This window comes from Triticum aestivum, chromosome 7D (assembly GCF_018294505.1).
Source record: "Triticum aestivum cultivar Chinese Spring chromosome 7D, IWGSC CS RefSeq v2.1, whole genome shotgun sequence".
In the NCBI taxonomy this organism is placed as follows: Eukaryota; Viridiplantae; Streptophyta; class Magnoliopsida; order Poales; family Poaceae; genus Triticum; species Triticum aestivum.
In genome coordinates this window covers 106,816,449-106,840,977 of record NC_057814.1, presented here as the reverse complement: position 1 = coordinate 106,840,977, position 24,529 = coordinate 106,816,449, and the positions used below count along the sequence as shown (strand labels likewise).

General features: G+C 47.5%; 1 protein-coding gene across 1 annotated transcript; it reads right to left on the bottom strand.

The window, feature by feature from the left end:
* Positions 1-20,731: 20,731 nt before the first annotated feature.
* On the bottom strand, positions 20,732-22,085 carry LOC123165379 (uncharacterized). Its single transcript, XM_044583017.1, has 2 exons — positions 22,058-22,085; positions 20,732-21,970 (listed from the first exon to the last, which is right to left on the bottom strand). Exon 2 carries the CDS (start codon positions 21,424-21,426, stop codon positions 20,896-20,898), a length of 531 nt encoding a protein of 176 aa, XP_044438952.1. The 5' UTR covers positions 21,427-21,970; positions 22,058-22,085; the 3' UTR covers positions 20,732-20,895.
* Positions 22,086-24,529: the final 2,444 nt, after the last annotated feature.

Sequence of the window (24,529 nt, the reverse complement as noted above, 5' to 3'; positions counted from 1 at the left end):
TATACAACACGATACCAGACATTTCTCCACAGATTGGAAAAAATAAATGTACTTATTTTCCTTTTCAAATATCATTTTCCTTTTGGGCTTTACTTATCCAGTCACACTTGATAGTGCACAACAGGGCACCAGACAGCCATAGAAAAACTGAAAAACTAGTTCTTTCATCAACTGGATACCCACCAAGATGATGGTTTTATCCAACAATTTAAACTAAGATGATATAAACTAAATACAAGAATGTGCACTAGATATTATCATTTTACCATCCTTGACCGAGTGATCACAGAACTCTTGCTGCTGCTTCCATGCATGAAATTTATGATTTTATTATAAGATAAATACGATCACAAATCAAACCACACATTAGGAGAGGAAGAGAGAGAGAAAGAGAGTACTCAAACTAAACCTAATTGTACCGATGCATACACACCTAAAGATGACTCTTTAGATGGTAGATCGTGAGGCCCTTCACCCTTGACTCTCATAATCCTCATGATAGTATTCTAAGTTGCCTCTGCCTGCCATGAACAAAAATTACCAGTTAACTGAAAAGTCAAAAAGTTATCAGGCTTTAGACTGAAACAACAAGCATGGATCGATCTCCCCATTGCCTGGCCTCCAAGCTAAGCGACAGCGTCAGCGGATCTGTCGTGGAGTGGAGTTCGACGGTCCACCGGAGACGGGACCTGGGGTCATGGTGAGGATGACCTAGATGAGGCCGGAGTCGCCGGCTTGCGGCTCACGATGTGGGCGAAAAGGAATCAGCCGAAATCATTGGGAAGCAGTCACTGAATTCTCGATCGGAAGGGATTGATAACGTACTCATGGCCTCGTGGGCTATCTGACTATGTGTGCATCTCAGGCCTTGCGTCTCCCTGGGCTAATTAACTATTTTTCTGGACGCAGCCCTGGGCTAATTAACTACAATATGTACGTGGGAGGGGGCCCCTAGCTTTCGGGGGCCTGGGACGGCCGCCCCTGCTGCCCCCCCTTAGGGCCGGCCCTGTTGCGGCTCCCGATGTGGGCGAAAAGGAATCAGCCGAAATCATTGGGAAGCAGTCACTGAATTCTCGATCGGAAGGGATTGATAACGTACTCATGGCCTCGTGGGCTATCTGACTATGTGTGCATCTCAGGCCTTGCGTCTCCCTGGGCTAATTAACTATTTTTCTGGACGCAGCCCTGGGCTAATTAACTACAATATGTACGTGGGAGGGGGCCCCTAGCTTTCGGGGGCCTGGGACGGCCGCCCCTGCTGCCCCCCCTTAGGGCCGGCCCTGTTGCGGCTCCCGATGTGGGCGAAAAGGAATCAGCCGAAATCATTGGGAAGCAGTCACTGAATTCTCGATCGGAAGGGATTGATAACGTACTCATGGCCTCGTGGGCTATCTGACTATGTGCGCATCTCAGGCCTTGCATCTCCGTGGGCTAATTCACTATTTTTCTGGAGGCAGCCCTGGGCTAATTAACTACAGTATATACGTGGGAGGGGGCCCCTAGCTTTCGAGAGCCCGGGGCGGCCGCCCCTGCTGCCTCCCCTTAGGGCCGCCCTGACCAAGTGCTAGTAAACAACAACATGCTACATGCTTAAAATACAATAATATTCGTGGACAGATTAAAAAAGAGAAGAACAAGCAAATACACGTAAAATTTTCATCAACTACATGCTTAAAATACAGTAACTGCTTATACATACATTTTGTTGTTTACACAATAGAGAGAAGCAATGGTTATGCAGTACACTTCTGCACTGAACGAAAGTATTGGAGGATAACAAAAGGCCAAAACAGAGACTTCACAGTTTCATCACTAAGACTGACAACATATGGAGGTGATGACTTTCTGCAAGAAGCTAATTTTTTTCAGAAAAATGTTATTAGAAAAAACAGAGTAATTGTCACTTACAGAAAAGAGAAAAATATTAAGCTAACCATCTAATAAAGAACCAGCCACACTGAAGCGCTGCAACTCTATTAATAAAACTTGCAACATATCCAAGAAATTTCTCTCTGCAGAATATAATAGATTGAGTAAAACAGTATTAGAGAACATAGGTATTATATATTAACCATGGGCTCACAGGTATGAAAGTGGCTCTTAACAAAAGATCACAGCAGTACACGACTGCATTATTTTTTTATGATAATACGTGTCTCATTCATATTATAAAGATCAAAATACAAGTAACGTAAAGATCGACATGACGAAACTGAAAAGACAGCAGAACGTCTTTGAGCTTGACACCAACGCCCATCACCTGCCTCTGGCCCCACCACATCAGCCACCAAAGAAAACAATGACGGATCACCTTCTCACCCGAGCTTGACGCATCTCTATCGCTGACATGTAGCTTTGCGGATCTTCAAGGTGACTCACCAAAGGTGAAGCCATTGTAGTTGAACGAATCAGACTGGGGCAACACCCCGAACACGCCATCGAACTCCAGATCTGGCATCCCACCACGACTAAGATGCCGAAGGAGGAAATCATACCTGCCATCCATCAACCACTAACCCAGCACACATTCCGTCTTCCAGATGTTGTTGATGCAGACCACAATCTGCATTCGCTCCTGAACTACCTCCCAAGCTCCACACCGACGCTGGAGCAGACGTCATCGCAACGGCAGAGCCCGAGGACACAAGTCCACCACAAGGTGTCGACACCACCACGACATCCCTGCTTGAACAGACTGGTTCCCAAATCCATCACCGACCATAGAGGCAATTGCCTCGCCGGAGAAGAATCCGGAGCTTCTTTATTCAGCATCGTCGTCGCCGCTGCCGAAGCCAAGACGTCGAATGATCCAAAAACCTAAGCTATTAGGGCCATAGAACATAAAGCTAAAATGATCCGCACGCGCGGGATCCGGCGACCCCCTTCACCACAGATGACCAAGAGGTCGTCGGCGGAGGGGAGCCGCCGGAAGAGTTGGTTCTCTTGGCGCCGGCGGCGGCTAGGGTTCCATTACGCAGCTGTGCCATGGATGAGTGAAAGAGTAGTTTATATTTGAACGTTTACTTAGAAACAGAACATAGTATGCATAAATATACAGGTACAGAGGTTGTTCTTGATGAAGGATTACGACAGCACATAGCTATTTCTTCTAGGGATAGCATGACATAGGCACAAAAGTGGTATTTGCTAAACCTATGAACTTCATAGTGTTACATGAGCAACAAGCCTGTGAAGGAGTACCCTAACTGGAATGCTTTTTAATATCGATGTCCATGGTCCATAGGCCAGGTGTTGCTTCATTGGAGAGTGTCCATGGATCTGCAAGGCTTAGTGGCAGCTGTTTGATTCTCAGATGGCAAGGAATGTATGTCATCTTTGTGCACCAGACTGAACACTTGACTGTAATTTATTTTCCATGTGGTCGACGGCTGTCTCTGGGTACTGTGGTGTGCGCTTTTACTATACTAAAGGAGCTAACAATGTATTGTTCTATTATTTTTGGTGTGCACAAGCTGCAACACAGTGTCTCCAGTTCAGCTGATTTTGTGACGGTGTATGCGGCGGATCCAAACTATGGTCTCCATCGCTCGATCATGACTTCACTGGTGGTTATCTCTGTGGACAGTAAGTGTGGCAGCGTTGTTAACAATGTGTGTTATGCAGCCAGCCGTGTAACCGAGAGCAGAAATGCTGATTCAGTGAGCTTTCATCAGCATTTCTGACCCTTACGTGGACAAATGAAGTATCATCAAGTGATGCATGTACGCTCTCTAGTGTAATGAGAGGGGATCCTTCTCGTGGAGTTAAATATGACCATCTGAGAAAACTTGGAAATAAGTTGTTTGTCTAGTCATTTGTAAGAGATGAAGCATTCTGCTAAAACTTGAGTTGCTCTTGTTGCCTGGTTATTCACAATGAATTCATTTGTATGCTCAGTAAATGCCAAGCTAACAGTGATGATGTGGTTTGTTGCCCATGAGTGGTGTTTCGTGCGTTGCTCGCGTCGGGCGTTTCTACTTGCTAGTGATGGAGTGTGCAACTGGAAACGGGAGTCGAACTGTGTGCGCCGGGGGGAATAGTTGCAGCGTCCAATTATCGTACTAGGACTTTGGAAGCCCTTCACTGTAACTTGTTACCACCATGGATCGGCGATGAAGGTACCGGGGTGCTCCCTTCTTTCATCGGGTGCATACATGATCTTACGACTACATGGGGTTTTGGTAAACGGCCGTCCAAGTGTGGTTGTGGTGACTATATTTGACCCCCCCCTCTGAGAGGGAGCACCCTTCCTCTTTGATATCCTATCAATGTCTCTACTCCCACTCCTTGCTAGTGCCCTTGTGGCGTTTGCTAACATTGGGCTAGAAGTATTCATGAAACCTCCCATTCCTAACTGTACACCTAGGCGTAACTCATCGAGCAACACAAAAGAGTGTGTGAGAGAGAGTGTGTCTCATTCCTGGCTTGATCTATAGTTGTGTAGGAGGAACGTTTTGAAACAATATATAGTCTAGAGATAGAAGCAAATGTGGTGGGTGGAATGCAATAGGAAATGCAACACATCAATAAAAGATGCACACGGGATCACATGAGATTTGAGATTATCCATGGGAGTGACAAGTATAATTACGATCACATGGGGTGAGAACAGATGTCTGAGTTACTTTGACTTCCCGGTCATAAAGATAATATTTACATTAAAGAACATGATTTAATTTAAAAGTTATGTGACTCAAGTTAGTCGAATCTTTTTTTCCTGTGAATTAACAAGCTTTATTTATAAAAGTAATTAGAATTACAATCACACTGAAGAGTTTCAGCAAGGAAGGAGGGACACAATTTAGCCAATGGCATCTCCTCAACCCACCCGCTTGTTTCGCACAGCAGTGAACCACTTCATTTGCAACCCGATTAACAAAGCTCAGATGGAAACTATTGAAGCTTCCCCTCAGCTCATAAACTTCATAAAGAACTCCAGCAATACTAGTTCTTGATAAATCAGCAGATTCCCAGAATTAATAACCTGCTGGGCGTCGCTCTCCACATGGACCTGTTGAAGCTCTCTTTTTACTGCTAAAGTGTACGTGTAAACGGTTCAATCACTGTTTCTAAAAAATCAAAATAATTTATATCTAATGCATTATGACCAGTCCGGTCCTTTGATAAAATTATTCGAAAGTATAAGTATATACCTGAAGCGTTCTACACGCTCTCTCCGGCATTTTTCTTCTCCGGGGTAGCGATGCTAATGTCTTTTGATTTACATCAGCGACTTCTCGGCACTGCTTCTACAAGCTCCTAGGTTTCAACAAGTTTGCTCCACTGAACGGAGACCCGGAAGCAGCAACGAGCTAATGGATGCAGGAAGAAGAAGATTTCGACATCCACAATGATCTGAATGTATTTATCACTTTCTGTAAGGGTGCTTTATAAGAGTCCGTGCTACTTAATTTAAGGTCTTTGGCCTTTTCGCCGCCCCAAAAAACCAGTCATCGTGTAATTTCTATCTAATTATTGGAGATGCTTTTGAAAATAACATTTGAATTACCAATCCCTACATCTTAGGACTATGGAAGCCCTTCACCAAGTAACTTGATACTATGATGAATCGGTGATGAAGGTACTAGGGTGCTCTCTTCTTTCATCGGGTGCATACATGATCCTACGACGACGTGGGGTTTTGGTAAATAGCTGTCGGAGTGTGGTCATGGTGACTACATCAGCCACCCTTTTGAGAGGGAGCACCCTTTCTCTCTGCTCTTCTATCTCCACTCCCAATGCTTTCTAGTGCCCTTGTGGCATTTGCTATCATTTGGCTAAAAATATTCATAAAACCTCCCATTCCTAACCATATACTTGGACGTAACTCATTGAGCAACGCAAAAGAGTGTGAGAGAAATATTGCGTCTCATTCCTGGCTCGATGTATAGTTGTGTAGGAGGAATGTTTTAAGACAATATATAGCCGAAGAAGCAAATGTGGTGGAGGTGGGTGGAATGCAATATGAAATGCAACTCATCAATAAAAGATGCACATCACATCACATGAGATCTGAGATTACCCCTAGTAGTGAGAGCATCTACGGCCGAGATCCCCAAACCTCACATATACGCCCGGGTGAACGCCTCGGTCACTGACCGATAAAAAGAATGTGACTCGGACAGACACTTCATACCGTCCCCAAACGCCCGGGCTGACCGACACTCTCATATCCAACCCAAATCTGAGCGGATATGGGGAGCCCCAGGTGCGTCCGCCAAGTCGGATCGATCCCACACTAGCTCACCCCGACTCCACATATATTCGTCGGATCCGGCATTGATAGATGATGATCTTGTAGAACATATGATCGCAACAAGAGAACCGAGTGCCAAGCAATGGTTGTTTACAATGTTTGATTCACTGCCACATGCCACCCTTATAAGATTGGTAGTTACTTTGTGGGCCATTTGGACTGAGAAGGAAAGTGATACACGAAGAAATTTACCAAACACCTTTGGCGACACATCAATTCATTGATTGATATATTGCTGAGTTGGAAAGCATTAAATGTACATCAGGTGCGGCAGTTCATGCACCACCGGCACACTTAGGCATGGATTCCTCCTCCAAGTGGGGTGGCAAAGATCAATGTTGATGGAGGGTTGGCGCGCAATGGTATTGTTGGAGCATCTTTTGTTGTCTGTCGTGATCGTATCGGAGTGTTCCTAGGTTCCTCAGAAAATGGTTTCCCCAGATATCAATGATCATGCATGCCTTGAAGCCCTGGCATGTCGAGAAGCTCTAGCTCTGGCTCATGATCTTATGTTGGACAAAGTGGTTATCTCATGTGATTGCAAGCCGGTAGTGGAGGAAATCAAGAATGGAACTAGTGGCAGGTATGGTTCTATTATTCGTGAAATCTAAGAGGGTCGACATTAGTTTGCAATTTGCGATTTCATTCATGTAGGTATGGAGAGGAATTCTGATGCTCATTTTTTGGCCAAACTTTTGGCTTCTTTAGACCAGCACTAGTAGAAAACAGGGCTTTGGTTGGGGCCTGGCCATCCCATTAGTCCCGGTTCAGTCACGAACCGGGACCCATGGGGGGCATACGTCCTGGTTCGTGCGCCCAGGGGGCCGGCCGGGCCTCGTGGGGCATTGGTCCCGGTTCGTCTGGACCCATTTGTCTCGGCTCCAGGCACGAACCGGGACCAAAGGTCGTCGCTCCTGGCCCACAGCCATTGGTCCCGGTTCGTGCCTGGAACCGGGATAGAAGGGTGGACATTAGTCCCGATTCCAGCCACGAACCGGGACCAATGAGTTGCATATATATACCCCATCGCTGCAGCAGAGCACTCCACACTGCTCTACTTTTTCTGGCCGGCGAGGGGAGTGCTTTGTGGTGCTCTAGCTCACCACATGAGGTGTTCGATGAAATGCCCGAGCCACACTAGTTAAGCTTTCTCCTCTCGAAGCTCGACCTCCAAGCTCCATTTTCCCCGAGATTTATCTAGGTTTAGCGGTCTGTCACGTCCCGTCCCTGTCTTCACCGTCGTCGATCGCCCGCGCCGATCTCGTCGCCGGCACCACCGTGGTGAGCCTCTTGTTCTTATCTTCTTTCTAAAAGAAAATAATTCTTACTTTAGATAGATACTTGTCTATTTTTCTTACTTTTATTATTGCTTGTTATTATATAGTGCGATGGTTTTGGTATCCGCCCCCGTCGGCCCTCGTCCTGTCTATGATTCGGATGTGGTATGTATTATCTTTTATAACTATTTGGTTCATTTATTATTTATGACAATTATGCCGACCAACGTGACATAGATTTTATTTATCTAGGAGGTATGTGAGCCGGAAATTCCAACCGACCCTATTGTCGAGAGGTTAAATTTAGTTGAAGAAGAAAACAATTATTCGAAGGAAAAATAAAAAATTTGAGGAGGAGAAGATGATATTGGAGTTGCATGTTGCGGATGTCGTCCATGATCACAGGATCAAGATGGACGCAATGTGTTTGAAGATTAGAAAGATTAGAAATATGCCATTCATACCGAGGCTTGGGATCATTATGCTGTTGGATCAATTGTTACCTTGGTTGCGATTATGATCGCATTTGTTGTTGCGTTGATATGTTTTACATAGTTTCAATGTATGGTTTAATTAGATGCTCTGGGGAGCTATATGTTGTTCAATGAGAACTATGTATGTACTTTGGTTTAATGTGATGATGAACTTCTATTAATTTGGTCACTTATCTATCCATGATGTCCTGTAATGGTTTTTGACACACTTAATTATATATAATGCACGCAGATGAACCGACAATGGATGTACGGTGACAGACACACCTCCGAGTACGTTAAGGGCATGCATAATTTTGTCGAAGTGGCAGAGGCAAACAAGCAGAGTGGTTTTATGTGTTGTCCATGCCCTATATGTGGGAATACGAAGTCTTACTCTGACCAGAAAATCCTTCACACCCACCTGCTTTATAAGGGTTTCATGCCACACTATAATGTTTGGACCAGGCAAGGAGAAATAGGGGTTATGATGGAAGACAGCGAAGAAGAAGAGGACGATGACAACTATGTGCCCCCGGAATACGGTGATGCTGCAATGGGGGAAGCTGCTGAAGATCAAGAGGAACCAGACGATATTGTGCCCGATGATGATCTCCGCCGGGTCATTGTTGATGCAAGGAGACAGTGCGAAAGTCAAAAGGAGAAGTTGAAGTTCGATCGCATGTTAGAGGATCACAAAAAAGGGTTGTACCCCAATTGCAAAGATGGCACCACAAAGCTCGGTACCGTACTGGAATTGTTGCAGTGAAAGGCAGAGAATGCTGTGCCTGACAAAGGATTTGAGAAGCTACTGAAAATATTGAAGAAGAAGCTTCCAAAGGATAACGAATTTCCGGACAGTACGTACGCAGCAAAGAAGGTCGTATGCCCTCTAGGATTGGAGGTGCAGAAGATACATGCATGCCCTAATGACTGCATCCTCTACCGCGGTGTGTACGAGGATTTGAACGCATGCCCGGTATGCGGTGCATTGCGGTATAAGATCAGACGAGATGACCCTGATGATGTTGACGGCGACCCCCTAGGAATAGGGTTCCTGCCAAGGTGATGTGGTATGCTCCTATAATACCACGGTTGAAACGTTTGTTCAGAAATGAAGAGCATGCCAAGTTGATGCGATGGCACAGAGAGGACCGTAAGAAAGATGGGAAGTTGAGAGCACCTGCTGACGGGTCGCAATGGAGAAAAATCGAGAGAAAGTACGGGGCTGAGTTTGCAGGTGACCCAAGGAACGTATGGTTTGGTTTAAGCGCGGATGGCATTAATCCTTTCGGGGAGCAGAGAAGCAATCACAGCACCTGGCCTGTGACTCTATGTATGTATAACCTTCCTCCTTGGCTGTGCATGAAGCGGAAGTTCATTATGATGCCAGTTCTCATCCAAGGCCCTAAGCAACCCGGCAACGACATTGATGTGTACCTAAGGCAATTGAAGAACTTTTACAGCTGTGGAATGGAAACGGTGTACGTGTGTGGGATGAGCACAAACAGGAGGAATTTAACCTGCATGCATTGCTGTTTGTAACCATCAATGATTGGCCTGCTCTCAGTAACCTTTCAGGACAGACAAACAAGGGATACCACGCATGCACGCACTGTTTAGCTGACACCGAAAGTATATACCTGGACAAATGAAGGAAGAATGTGTACCTGGGGCATCATCGATTTCTTCCGACCAACCATCAATGTCGAAAGAAAGGCAAGCATTTCAAAGCCGAGGCAGATCACCGAAAGAAGCCCGCCATGCGTACCGGTGATCACATACTTGCTATGGTCAATGACTTACACGTAATCTTTGGAAAGGGTCCCGGCGGACTATCTGTTCCGAATGACGCTGAGGGACGCGCACCCATGTGGAACCTAAAGTCTCATGACTGCCACGTGATTATGACGCAACTGCTTCCGGTTGCATTGAGGGGGCTTCTACCGGAAAACGTCCGATTAGCCATTGTGAAGCTATGTGCATTCCTCAATGCAATCTCTCAAAAGGTGATTGATCCAGAAATCATACCAAGGCTAAGGAGTGATGTGGCGCAATGTCTTGTCAGTTTCGAGCTGGTGTTCCCACCATCCTTCTTCAATATCAGGACGCACGTCCTAGTTCATCTAGTCGACGAGATTGTCATTCTGGGCCCTGTATTTCTACACAATATGTTCCCCTTTGAGAGGTTCATGGGAGTACTAAAGAAATATGTCCGTAACCGCGCTAGGCTGGAAGGAAGCATCTCCATGGGCCATCAAACAGAGGATGTCATTGGGTTTTGTGTTGACTTCATTCCTGGCCTTAAGAAGATTGGTCTCCCTAAATCGCGGTATGAGGGGAGACTGACTGGAAAAGGCACGCTTGGAGGGGACTCAATAATATGCAGGGATGGGCATTCTTGGTCTCAAGCACACTACACAGTTCTAATGAACTCTACCTTGGTGACCCCGTATGTCGATGAACACAAGAACAGTCTGCGCTCCAAACACCCGGAGCAGTGTGACGACTGGATTACATGTGAACACATCAGGACTTTCGGCAGTTGGTTGGAAACACGTTTCAGAGGTGACAACACTGCTTGTGATGAGTTGTACTCGTTGTCCAGGGGACCATCTTCGACTGTATTGACTTACAAAGGATACGAGATAAATGGGAATACATTTTACACGATCGCCGAAGATGAAAAGAGCACCAACCAAAACAGCGGTGTCCGCTTTGATGGAGCAACCAAGAGGGGAAAGGACACATATTATGGTTACATAGTGGACATCTGGGAACTTGACTACGGACATGATTTTAAGGTCCCTTTGTTTAAGTGCAAATGGGTCAATCTGTTAGGAGGCAGGGTACAAGTAGACCCATAGTACGGAATGAAAACAGTGGATCTGAACAATCTTGGGTACACAGACGAACCGTTCGTCCTGGCCAATGATGTGGCGCAGGTTTTCTATGTGAAGGACATGTCTACCAAACCGAGAAAAAGAAAAGATAAGGAAGCGAACACATCATATGATGAGCCAATGCGCCACATAGTTCTTTCAGGAAAAAGAGACATCGTGGGAGTGGAGGGCAAGACAGACATGTCCGAAGATTATGAAAAGTTTCATGAAATTCCTCCCTTCAAAGTCAAGGCTGGCCCAAGCACCCTGATAAACGATGAAGATTATCCATGGTTACGGCGCAATAAGCAAAGGACAGAAGCGAAGAAAAAGTGAACACTTTCTCTCCACAACTATTGTGATGATGCCTTTGATCTAGAATATCCATGTAACAGACGAGTTTCCGTATGAAACCCTGATACTTCGAAAGAGATTGTCCGTTTTGTATACGAAGTGCATCCAGTTTTTGCCGTAACCCTCTCAACTTTTTAGCACATGCTATTTGGGTGAAATGATGATACCATGCCAACTTTCAACGTTTTCAGAGTTCATCTGAAGTGCTTTTCAATTTCAAGGTCATTTAGCTCAAAAAAAATAGTAAATGCATGAAAAATAACAAATGAAGTCAGAAAGGGTTGAAAATTGATGATGTGGCTTTGAATGGTGCATTTTGAACACACAAAAAGTCTGGAGTTCAAATAAGTTCAAAAAATGAAATCCCTTTGTAATAGACGAGTTTCCGTATGAAACCCTGATACTTCGGAAGAGATTGTTCGTTTTGTACACGAAGTACATCCAGTTTTTGTCATAACCCTCTCAACTTTTTAGCACATGCTATTTGGGTTAAATGATGATACCATGCCAACTTTCAACCTTTTCAGAGTTCATCTGAAGTGCTTTTCAATTTCAGGGTCATTTAGCTCAAAAAATCAATAAATGCATGAAAAATAACAAATGAAGTCAGAAAGGGTTGAAAATTGATGATGTGGCTTTGAATGGTGCATTTTGAAAACACAAAAAGTATGGAGTTCAAATAAGTTCAAAAAAAATGAAATCCCTCTGTAACAGATGAGTTTTCGTCCGAAACCCTAATACTTCGAAAGAGATTGTCCGTTTTGTACACGAAGTGCATCCAGTTTTTGCCGTAACCCTCTCAACTTTTTAGCACATGCTATGTGGTTGAAATGATGATACCATGCCAATTTTCAACCTCTTCAGAGTTCATTTGAAGTGCTTTTCAATTTCAGGGTCATTTAGCTCAAAGAATGAACTAATATAAAAACTAGAAAACTTTTATGAAACTCTAATAGCTGAAATAATGAACTAAAAGAATGAATTAGAAAACTTTAATGAAACTCTAATAGCAAAAAGAATGAACTAGAAAATTTTAATGAAACTCTAATGGCAAAAGGAATCAACTAAAAAGCTTTTGTAAACCTCTACTATTTTTTAAACTAAAATTATATAAAATTTATGCAACTAAAATTATCAAAGTATTTTTTGTTCAAAACATTAATAGCAAAAATAATTATCATAAAGAAATTTTTTGTTTGAAACTTTAATAACAAACTAATATAACAAAATCTGTTTTTGATTAAAACAAACATTTCAAATAACCTAAAAATTACCAAATTGAATATAATGATAAAACACAGTAATATTAAATAGCAGGAAAAAGATCACTCAAAAATCTATTTTTATGGTAAAGTTATTCACAAACTAGTGATTCACACACATTTCAAAAAATTCAAATTTAAAATATTCAAATTGGAAAACTAATGGCACTAACAGAAAGTTTATAATTTTTGTGACCTAAAAGCAAAAAGAATCACTAAAAAATTGTAAGTAGAAACAAAAGAAAATAAATAAAGCAAAAAACAAAACAAAAAACTGAAGAAAAAAATGCCCCCTACTGGGCCACCACAGCCTGAATACGACTAGAAACCCAACCATGGGCCAGGATTCAGGCCCGCAGAAGGCCAGTAGGCCCATAGGCAGATAAAGTCACTTTAGGCCCGTAAGCCTGCATTTGAGGCGAGCTCGAAGTGGTCAGCGCAGCCGCGCTTATAAACCACTATCGAAGCCTCTCGGCTAGCGAGGTGGGACTAAACATCCCACCGCACCGTGCCAGTTCCAGCAGAAGGCCTTTGGTTCCGGTTCGTGGCTCGAACCGGGACGAAAGGGTCCCTTTGGTCCCGGTTTGTGGCACCAACCAGGCCCAATGCTCCACTTTAGTCCCGGTTGGTGCCACCAACCGGGACTAAAGTGGGGCATTGGTCCCGGTTGGTGCCACGAATCGGGACCAATGCTCTGGGTATATAAGTAGCACTTAGGAATTTTGCAGAGTTCATCACCAGTTGCCCCCGACGATGCCGAGCACATCGACGCCGCCAGGCTGCCCCGACGCTGTCCGCCGCCCCCACCGTCGTCGTCGCCCTGCCCCGGCCCGCCCCCGTCGTTGTCGTTGCCCCTGCCCCGAGCCCGCGCCGCGCCCCTGCCCCGCCCCCGTCGTCGCCATCGCCCTGCCCCCCGAGCCCGCGCCCCTGCCCCATCATCGCCATCGCCATCCTCACCGCCGACCCCGTGCCCCTGCCCCGTCGAAGCCGCCCCTCGTCCCCGCTCGGTCAAGCCGACGCCACCTTTCCTCCCTGTCCTCCTCCTTTTCTTATTTTTTTCATATATATATGATGATTTTTTGTTCATATATGATATGTATGTATGTGTATTTGATGATATGTATGTGTATATGATGATATGTCCTGATTTTTCAAAAAAAATTGTTCATATATATGATGATTTTTTTGTTCATAGATAATCATATGATATTTTCTTGTTCATACATGATCATATGATGTTTTTTTTTGTTCATAGATGATCATTTTTAGGTTAGTTGTACTGTTAGTGCATTTTTGGTTAGTAGATTTTAGGTTAGTTGAGAGGAAAAAGGAAAAATAAGAAAAGAGGAAGAAGGAAGAAGGAAGAGGAAAGAAGAGAAAAAAAAGAAGAGGAAGAAGAAAAAAAAAGAAGAAGGCTTCTCCTTTTTTTTCTTCTTCCTCTTCTTATTTTTTTCGGGAACGAGGGTGTCGAGGATCGCCGAGCGGTCGAGGGTCAGACATGACATGAGGGGGGACGTCGGACATGTGATGAGGGGGGATGTCGGACATGACATGAGGGGGGACGCCGGACATGACATGAGGGGGATGTCGGACATGACATGAGGGGGGACGTCGAGGGGTCGAGGGTCGCCGAGGGTTCGAGGGTTGAGGGTCGTCGAGGGGTCGAGGGTCGAGGATCGCCGAGGGGTCGAGAGGTTGCCTAGTGTCAAAGTATTGAAGAAGTCCATGGCTTCATCATTAGCCGGAAGTAACCGGGGCATGATGGTACGAAGTTCTGCAAAGTTGTTCTGGAACGGAGTCCTGGATAGGATAATTCGTCTTTTGGTACGAATTCAGTAAAGGCCTTCCAAATAGCGATATTTGGAAGGCTCTTGCTGAACTTTGTACCAAAAAGCGAATTATCCTATCGGGGACTCCGTTCCAAAACAACTTTGGAGAGCTTCGTACCAACATGCGCCTGTTACTTTCGCCTAATGATGAAGACATGGTTTTGTTAAATCCTTTGACACTAGACAAACGTGACATGAGGGGGTCGAGGGTCGGGAACTAGGGTAGAGGGTCGTGGATCGCCGAGCGGTCGAGGGTCGCCGAGGGGTCGAGGGTCGAGGATCGCCGAGGGGTCGACAGGTTGCCTTGTGTTAAAGTATTGAAGAAATCCATGGCTTCATCATTAGCCGGAAGTAACCGGGGCATGATGGTACAAAGTTTTGCAAAGTTATTCTGAGACGGAGTCCCGGATAGGATAATTCGCCTTTTGGTACGAATTTCAGCAAAGGCCTTCCAAATAGCAATATTCGGAAGGCTCTTGCTGAACTTTGTACCAAAAAGCGCATTATCCTATCTGTGAATCCGTTCCAGAACTTCGTACCATCATGCGCCTGTTACTTTCGCCTGATGATGAAGACATGGTTTTGTGGAATCCTTTGACACTAGACAAACATGACATGAGGGGGTCGAGGGTCGGGAACTAGGGTAGAGGGTCGTGGATCGCCGAGCGGTCAAGGGTCGTGAATTAGTGTAGAGGGTTGAGGGTCGTCGAGGGGTCGAGGGTCGTCCAGGGTCGAGGGTCGTCCAGGGGTCGAGGGTCTAGATTTATCAAGAATGCCCCCATTATGGATGTGCACAAGTTGATCCAATTTTTCTTCTAATCTCATCAATATTCTTCTATATGTCACGTTGTCTGTCAAAGTATTGAAGAAATCCATGGCTTCATCATTAACTGGAAGTAATAGGCGTATGATGCTACGAAGCTCTTCAAAGATGTTCTGGAACGAATTTCTTGATAGAATAATTCACCTTTTGGCTCTTGCTGAACTTTACCAAAAAGCGAATTATTCTATCGGGAACTCCGTTCCAAAACAACTTTGAAGAGCTTCGTACCATTATGCGCGTGCCATTTCCGGCTAATGATGAAGTCATGGTTTTTTGAATTCTTTGACACTAGACAACGTGACATATAGAAGGGTAGATGAGATCAGGAAAAATATGGACCATTTTCTGCACATCCAGAATGGCGCCATTTTGTTAAATCCCTTTTCGGTCCGGACGTCGGGCAATCATGAGAGAGGCGGTCCGGCCCAAACCCTAGAATCGCTGCCGAGGCCACCCAAATTTAGCAAGTTAAAGAGCGTTGTCGTCGAGGCCATCCCGAACCCTAGAAGCATTGCCGAGGCCACCCCAAACCCTAGAGAAGCGTCGAGGCCACTAATATGATTCCTTGTTGTGATTAGCTAGCTAGGTCTACGTTTGCCACTAATATATCCATCTGTCATGTTTTGTATAATAATTTCCATGTTGTAATATTTGCAGAAACTATGGAGCATGGCCGAGACGAGGAAGCAGAACAGGTGTTGGGGGACATAATCGCAGCCGGAGCTGATGTCTTGTCGTATCTGGTCTGGAAGGATAGGGTGAAGAAGCAGGCTACGGTGATCGAACAATGGAGGAGGAAGGACATGATTATGATGGCTGCGGTGACCGAATGCCGGTGGAAGAAGGACACCGTGATCACGGCTCCGGTGACCGAATGGAGTCCGGCCAGGTATATATTAATTAAGCCTGTGCTGACTATAGCTAATTGATGCATTAATTGTTTTGGTATGTACACATATTAACTCTCTTCTTTCTTCTTTTCTAGCCCTCCAGATCGAGCCAAACTTCAGTAACGAGACGAGGCCCGAAGAAAAAGTTGCACTCGGATGAAAGGTTCACTATCACAGAAATCGCGCGCGATGGCCAACCGATTGCACCCATCCGGACCAAGGAAGCATTTTCTGCTCAATGCGGGGTTCTTGTTAGGGACATGATCCAAATCAGCATCCACCAATGGTATAAGCCTAAGAAGGAAGACCCTGGGTGTCTTATGTCAACGATAAGCAGAAAGATGATCTTTGGGACGCGCTGAAGGCAAATTTCACCGTACCGCCAGAGGAGGATCCGGAGAAGCCAGCTATTATAGAGCCATTGGTCAAGGCTCATGCTCTTAAGAAGATGGTTGATCTATTCAGGAGGTGGAAGAATGAGCTGAAATCAACGTTTGTCGACAATGAAAAGACTCCAGAATTCACCCGCCGATTTGAGAAGATCAGAGATCACTGGGACGCATTTGTCGCCCACAAGACATCAGAGAAGAGTAAGAAGATGTCAGCGACAAACAAGAAAAATGCTGCAAAGAAGGAGCATCACCATTGCACGGGGTCAGGTGGCTACCTCAGAGGCCGGCCGTTGTGGGACAAGGCTAAGAATGACCTGCTTGATAAAGGGGTCGAACCAGAGACATTGCACTGGCCAGACCGTTCAAGGACTTGCTTCTTCGGGGTTGGGGGATCGTTAGACCCTGAAACAGGGAAGTGCGTTTGGACGAACGAGCAACTGAGAATACCCGTCACGTGGCTTCAGGAGTATATCACCGCAGCGCAGAAAGGGACGTTCGTTCCCGACAGAGAGAACGACGAGGTCACACAGGCTCTCGGGAATCCTGAGCACCCTAGACGGACACGAGGCACGCCAGGCTCCGTTTCCTGGAAGGCTGGGTTTCCCGACGCAGGCGGTTACAAAGGCCGGGAGAGGAAGAGGAAAGTGGAGCTGACCCAACTGCAGGCGCTGCACGCAAGGGTACTAGCGCTAGAGGAACGAGATGGAGTTCACAGCAAGCGACCTGCCGAAGCTACCCCGCCATCTTAGCGGAGAAGCAGTGTGGCTTCCACCGAGCTGCTTCAGGAGCCTGTCTTCACGGCTCCTGCTAGCTACCCCGTGGATGCTATCACGGAGTCTCAACATTGCCACCTTATGACGCAATGGCAGCAATTCAAAGTCAAGCCGGCTGTCGGCTCTGTTGCACCTCCTAAACCCGGTGCAATTTTTCATTGCCGGCCGATTCCAGAAGGATATGCTAGGGTGATGGTGGATGAAATAACGGAGGGATTTGAGGAGCTCGAGCTTGACCACCCTACCGGTGAAGGGGAGACTCGGCTGGGTTCTGCTCTGAAGACTCCATGCCTATGGCGGAAGGAGTTCATCAACCTTCCTAACTGGACGCCTCCTCCTCCTCCTCCTCCTCCGGCGAGTCAGGGCACTCCGCCTCCTCCTCCGGCGAGTGATCAGGGCACTTCGGCTCCTTCACTGGCTTCTCAGGCGCGTGGCGGCACTCCGCCTGCACTGACGCGTCCGAGCAGCCCGCCTCCTCCTCTGCCTCATCAGCAAGGGCGGAAGAGAGCCGCCGCCGCTCCGGCTGCTCCAGCGCGTCGTAGCACCCCGCCTCCTTCTCCGCCTCGTAAGCAACGAAAGAAGACAGCCGCAGCCGCTCGGCCTGCTCCGGCGTCTAGCAGTACAGCCAGAGGCAGGAGGCAATACATTCGGTCCATCTGTCAAGCCTCTAGAGAAGTTACCATATTAGATGACCGAACAGGAAAACGCGGAGATCTGTCGAGCCGAAGTGAAGGAAAACCGCAAAGAGCTAAGAAACATCCACCTCTGGAGGAGAAGATAGATCAAGTGAAAGGGAAGCGCACTTTGGATGCCCTGAAGCGACCACCACCGTCTCCGCCGCAAACCAACTATGAGCGCATTATTGAAAGGACATATAAGGAAGCGTCCCGATCGGGAAGTACTTGTAGTGATCGAAGGTTAGCAGAACGAAGAAGTGGGAAAACAATTCCCCAGCTCGGTGAACAAGCGAACCAATCGTGCCCCCTGCTCAAGGTGTCTAGCGATATCGTCGCTAATCATCCGGGGATCTTGCCCGGTACCAATCCTGCAGATACATGCACGACGACGATGCACATTTTGATATAATGGAGGTGGACGAATTCAGATACCAGTACGGGAAGCCTCTCGTCAAACCTGGTCATCCTCCTCTAACAACGATGATGCGAAGATTCCATGATTGGTACATGAAAACCTGCAGAGAGTCTCGGGGGAAGGATACTTTGACGCTAAGAGTTAAAGAGGAGCATGACCTCGTTGGAATTGATCTGTTGTCTGTTCCATTTGAGGAGTTCCTCCAGTTTTTCAATCAAAAGGCCCTCGATAAATTAACGGTCACTTGCTACTGTCTGTAAGTACTACTTCTGTCATTAAGTCTCTATATATAGCTCAGCTCTTTCATTGCATGTATATATAATTATCCTCACTATATTATGCAGATTGAAGATCGCCGAATGCAAGAAAAGACAAATCGGTGATATTGGGTTCATTAACACAAATCTCATAGATGAATTTACGGTTAAATTTCATGCCAAAGAAACCGAGGCCAACTTGCTATGATCGTTGGTAATAAATCAAAACAAAAATATAATACTCTTTCCTTACAACTTCAAGTGAGTGTTACTGTCTTGTGCATATTCGGTTTCCCTTATTAGTCGAGGTTATAGTAATGTAATTGATGAGTTATGCATGCATGCGCAGCTTCCACTATATTCTCCTAGAGATTAAGCTTGAGCAGGGACTAGTAACCGTCTTAGACTCGAGACGAAAAGATCCCCAGGAGTATGCGGACATGATTGAAATGCTCGAGAAGTAAGTTAAATCGATCATTATCGCACCATATCGGCAACTTTGTTCATTTCCTGATATCAAGTAATTGTTTTCTTTGTCTGGCAGGGTTTGGAAAAACTTCACCGCACAAGCTCCGGGACTGCCGGGGAAGCTGCGATTTACACACCCGAAAGTAAATACTACTAGCTAGTTCCGCGCATCTCCTAGTGATTCAAGCGCTAGTTTCATCAATACCATTTAGCATGCTTGCTTATCAGTTTGATTGACCTCTATTTCTTGTAAGTGGTTGTGGCAGGAACCCGGGAATAATTACTGTGGATACTACGTTTGCGAGTCCATCCGCCACACGACCTGTGAGCGGGGCTACTGTAAAAAACAATATGAAGTGCGTAAGCAATAATATTCACAATTTTATTTTATTACCATCATTTGTGTTGAGTTTCATTCATTCATATATATGTATTGACCCCCTTCTTCAAATTAGATGTTTCAGATGCGGGATGAACTCCTAGCACAAGATCGCATGCAAGCAATTCAAGAGGAATTGGCGGGATTCTTTCTTGACCACGTGATCAATAAAGACGGAGAATACCATGTGGAAGTTAAGTTCAGATGTTAGGGGATTATATTGTAAGAGATCTTATATTGTATATATGTAGCCAGTAGCGTCGGATAGATATACGAAAACTTGTTGTTCGACCAATCTCTCGGAGAAGGAGATGTCGATCACTTCTCTCTGTATATGTTCATGACGATCTTCTGTACTTAATGGTTTCCTTCATTTGCTTACTAGCTAGCGTGTCGAGTCCTCTCTATACGTATAGCACGTAGCGTCGACGAAGCACGGAGATAAGAGAGGACACTTCCCTCTATTAATTAGCTAGCTAACACAATATATGAAACCCCTACATTAACCCTACAAAACCCCAAAACCCCCAACCCCCACCCCCCCCCCCTTTCAAAAAAATCCCAGCCCCTGTACTGCTGACGCGTGGATGCCTTTTAGTCCCGGTTGGTGCTACCAACCGGGACAAAAGGCCCCCCTGCCTGGGCAAGCCGCAGCGGCCACGTGGAGCCCCATCTATCCCGGTTGGTATAAGAACCGGGACTAAAGGTGTTGGGCTTTAGTACCGACCCTTTAGTCCCGGTTCCCTAACCGAGACAAATGGGCCTTATAAACCGGGACAATTGGGCCTTTTTCTACTAGTGCAGGGTCACTTGTGGCTAAGTGCTCCGCACGTAGGGCTGGGCATATAACTCGAAAACCGACGTACCAAACCGAATTAACCGGCACCGAAGCCAAATTCACCGAATCCGAGAACTTCGGTAGTATGTTCGGTTTGCATTTGTTGAAAACCGAAATTAGTCCTATGAATTCAGGTGTATCACTTGATTACCCGAATGGACCGAAAACCGAGTAAACATAGATGTCAGACCTGCGGGCCTGTTCCTTACTCAGGTACTCTTTTGTAAGAACATGGACAGTCTATTTTCTACCTTGTCGCTATAAGTGCACGAGTGGCAGTGCCGCATCGGGAGCTGGTAAGCCTGACCAACTGAGCCACCGTCGCTGTAAATTTTGTGTAAAAGAGAAGTAGTACTCCCTTGGGTAGGTACTTCGGGCGTGTTTGGTTGCTTTCGCTGCCGGGCCTGGCTCAGAGTGGAAAAACGAGCCACGCTGAGCAGAGCCCGGGTAAGCAAAAATAGGGTAAAAACGTAGATGACCAGTTGATTGGTTGCCTGCATTGGCAGTCTTGTCATCGAGATGCAATTTTTACCCGGCATTTGGTTGCATACATGCATGTGATTAGGAGTTAACAACAAAACTTAACAGTCACCAGGTTTGGCTTCTCAGTTCATCGAACACGTTGAGTGCGCCGGAGCTTCCTCTGCCCATCATGCCCACGGCCAGCTCCCGGTGACCATGGACGCGCCCGGCACCTGGACTCCTCCATGCGCAGCACCGTGGCCGCGCCCGGCTCGCCGGTGCCTCGCTGCTCCTCGCCGCGCACAGTCCCACTTCCTTCTCCCCCAAATTTTCCCCCAACAAGCCAAGTCACCTTCAGCTCTGCCTCCCAATGCCTTCTTCATAGACGCGCCCGCGCCCGTCTCAATGGCCGCCGTCGTGTCCTGCACGGTGCTGCTGGCGGCCGTCGCGTCGCTCGCATGCCTCGCCTTCGCGGAGCCGCCTCCGAGCGAGCGGTCCGCGCTGCTGGCGTTCCTCACGGACATGCCCCACGAGCGGAGGCTCGGCTGGAACACCTCCATGCTGGCCTGCGCCTGGGTCGGGGTCATGTGCGATGCCGCCCAGTCCACCGTCGTCCAGCTGCGCCTCCCGGGTGTCGGCCTCGGCGGCGCCATCCCGCCGGCGACCATCGGCCGCCTCCCCAACCTCCAGGTGTTGTCGCTCCGCTCCAACCGCATCATCAGGGGGCATCCCCGACGACCTGCTCGAGCTCTCCAGCCTCCGCGCCATATTCTTGCAGAACAACATGATCTCCGGCGCCATCCCGTCGGGGGTCGGCAAGCTCGCAGCCCTCGAGACAAGCTCCAGCCTCCGGCCAGCCGGCCGGCGATGCGCACCACCTGGAGGACATGCTCGAACTAGAACATGGTGAACTAACATGATGTAGAGGAGTACTCAGAGGACACGTACATGGTGCACGCCATGGGGATCCCGCCGATGTAGAACTTGAGCCCGAAGCTAGCACTCAGGACTCGGAGGACGCGTACATGGTACATGGTGCAGGGTGGCGTAGCTCACGTTGTGGCCGGCGAGGTCGCACGCGCCCGTCCTTACCGCGCATGTCCTCGCCGCGCTCGCCCGCAGCCGCGCCCTGCTGCCCGGCCGCTCCGCGCTCGGCTCCCTGCCGTGGCCGCACCCGCGCCCTGCTGCCCGGCCGCTCCGCACTCGGCTCCCTGCCGTGGCCGCGCCGCTACCTGCTCCCATGGCGAACGGGATCGACGGGATCTGGAGCAGAGGGAGAGAGAGGGGATTGAGGATTAGGGAGAGAGAGGGGGATTAACTCGAGACACACGTCTCCAGGAAGCCACCCACGTGCGTTTCGAAGCATCGCTCCGGCCTGGCTCCGGAGAAACTCCCGATTCGGCCGTTCCCAAGCTTAACAGTGTATGCGAGGAACCAAACAACCGAGACCCAAAAAGATGCTGCACCGCGCGGGCCTGGTTGGGCTCGATGCGGGCAACCAAACTCGCCCTTCACCTGGTGAGCCCCACCGCTAATTTTACAGAGTTGCTCGGGAGAATCAATCGGAGGTAGTAGCCAAGGAGGCATTGTACATCAGAATAAAGTATACCAGCTCCTGCTAATGGTACGTGCACTGTAGATTCTGACTAGAGGCAGTGATTCTAACTGTTATCAAATATATCTCGGTGTTGTTCGGTCGAACCGACGAGCGCACCGAAATTTCGATGCAAATAATGTTCGGTCAGCTAATTTTCCATTGACAGATCGGTCAGTATTTTGGTAGAACCGGAATTTTAAATACGCCGAGGAACTGACCCGATCGGTTCGGGGGAACCGAATGCCCAACCCTATCCGCACGGCCCCTTTTGTATCCCTATGAACCGATCCGTTAATGAATAAAGTTGGCCTTACCGTTAAAAAAATGGTCCCTTAAGGAGGCGCCTTGCTCTGGTTGCCCCGTTCAAGTAGATGGCAACGCAAAAGATTTCTGGCCCTGAGCTTAAATGTTACTATAAATAGTAAAATAGAAAATATCATAATGTTCTAATAAACTTTTTGCAACAAACATTGCCTAGTTTTCTACTTGCGTGCAAATGCTTCGTGATGAAATCACATTCGTGGAGTTCTAGGCAAAAATAACTAAATTTGCACATATTTCGTCACATAAATTTGCACGTGCCTAAAGCATTCAACAATGTATATTGCCAAAAAAACATATATTTTTTAGTGATCTTTACTATTTTTTAATTTTATTACTTTCATGAGTGTATTTGAGCTCGAGAGCAGAAACTACACGTCCATCACAACCGTCCATCATGGCACTAAGACACTGTAGCATGTGAGCAACATAACATACAATCAAAGTAAAATATGCTATGCATCAAACAACTCAAATGTTCATGCGAGAGAAGAAAATGGCATCATCATCCTCATCATCCTTCCTTCCATTTTGACATTCCAATATTCTGACGGTACAATCCACAGTAACATGTGATTGTTTCTATTGGACAAGGAAAGAAAGCAGAGCAACAAACAACCACCCCGTGAAGAAGTCCCCAAGTGGCAAAGATACATAGGGAGCTAACGTCTGGCTACCTAGTCTTTTTTAGGGTACGCAAATTACGTACCTTAGCTTTATAAAAGAAGAGGAATAAGACATACAACAACGTCTACCACTCGTTGCGAACAATGAAGGCGACCAACTCCGCACCCGATTCGTACAAGGACAACCAAACACAACAACATAGCTACGACACAAAAAGCCCATCCAACACCGAGCCCCTCGCCGCGTCTCGGCCGACACTGAAGACCTCCGAAGAACAGCAACTCCAGCTTTCTTGGAATAGCCAGCGATGACCGTACATGGCGCCGAAGAAAGATCCGGGCAGCGGTGAACACCGGAGGAGCTCATCATGGGACCTCGAGTCTCCCAGCACAATGCTCCCAATAGAGCAACAACCTCAAAGACGTTGCCATCATGCCGATCCTACGAATCAAGGCTTTCGCCCAGGAGATAGCTGCCGATACGAGATCGCGAGGAAGATGACGTTGCACTCGGCGAAGCCTCTAGGAAGGTGAATGACACCCGCAGGTGCCATCAACACCGGTCCGGCCATAACCGAACATGATTTTCATCTGTAGCGCTGCACATCTCCATGTCTCCAAAATCCCGTCCAGTCCCGATCAGATGCCTCGCACCGCCGTCACCGCAACAACTTGCCATCGAAGCCCCCCTCACCGCCGAGGGAACACGCCTAAAGCCATCACCTTCAACATTGACTAGGAGCAGCAGCAACCACCGATCGGTGCAAAGCCAGTTCCGCCACGGTGGCCTTCACCCGCGCCAGGGGACTGCCACCAGAATGGATCCGACCTGCACCTCCGACCACACTCCGGCACCCACACCACCGAGGCATCGCCGCACGCCTCACACGGCAGCCACCGAACGCCCGCTGCCCGCCAAGACCCTTCCTGGCAAGGCCTCGCAGCGCCGCCGCCGCCATGGCTGCGCTCGCACCGTCGCCACCTCCAGTGCCGGTGCATAACCTACACCCTCCATCCTGCTAAACTCCACGCAAGGATCCAGAGACAACCGCCGCACAACCTGCCGTGAGCACCCCAAGGATGCCGACCAGCGCCGAAGACGCACCAGATTCGGGCCGAGATCCCCGGATCCGCGCTCCGGGCGCCGCCAGCCAGCACCACCGACCCGCCGCTAGCCATCCACCGCCGGGAGCGAGTCGCTGTGGTGCCACTAGCCCCAGCTCTGCCAGCTCCATTTAGTGCTTCAGTTTACGTGATTTGCCTAACTGTTTATCCGAC

Bases quoted from the DNA above. Each gene is read 5' to 3' on its own strand.
- LOC123165379 (XM_044583017.1), bottom strand. From the start codon at position 21,426: ATGATGCGGTTGGAGCGGAGCGACAACACCTGGAGGTTGGGGAGGCGG.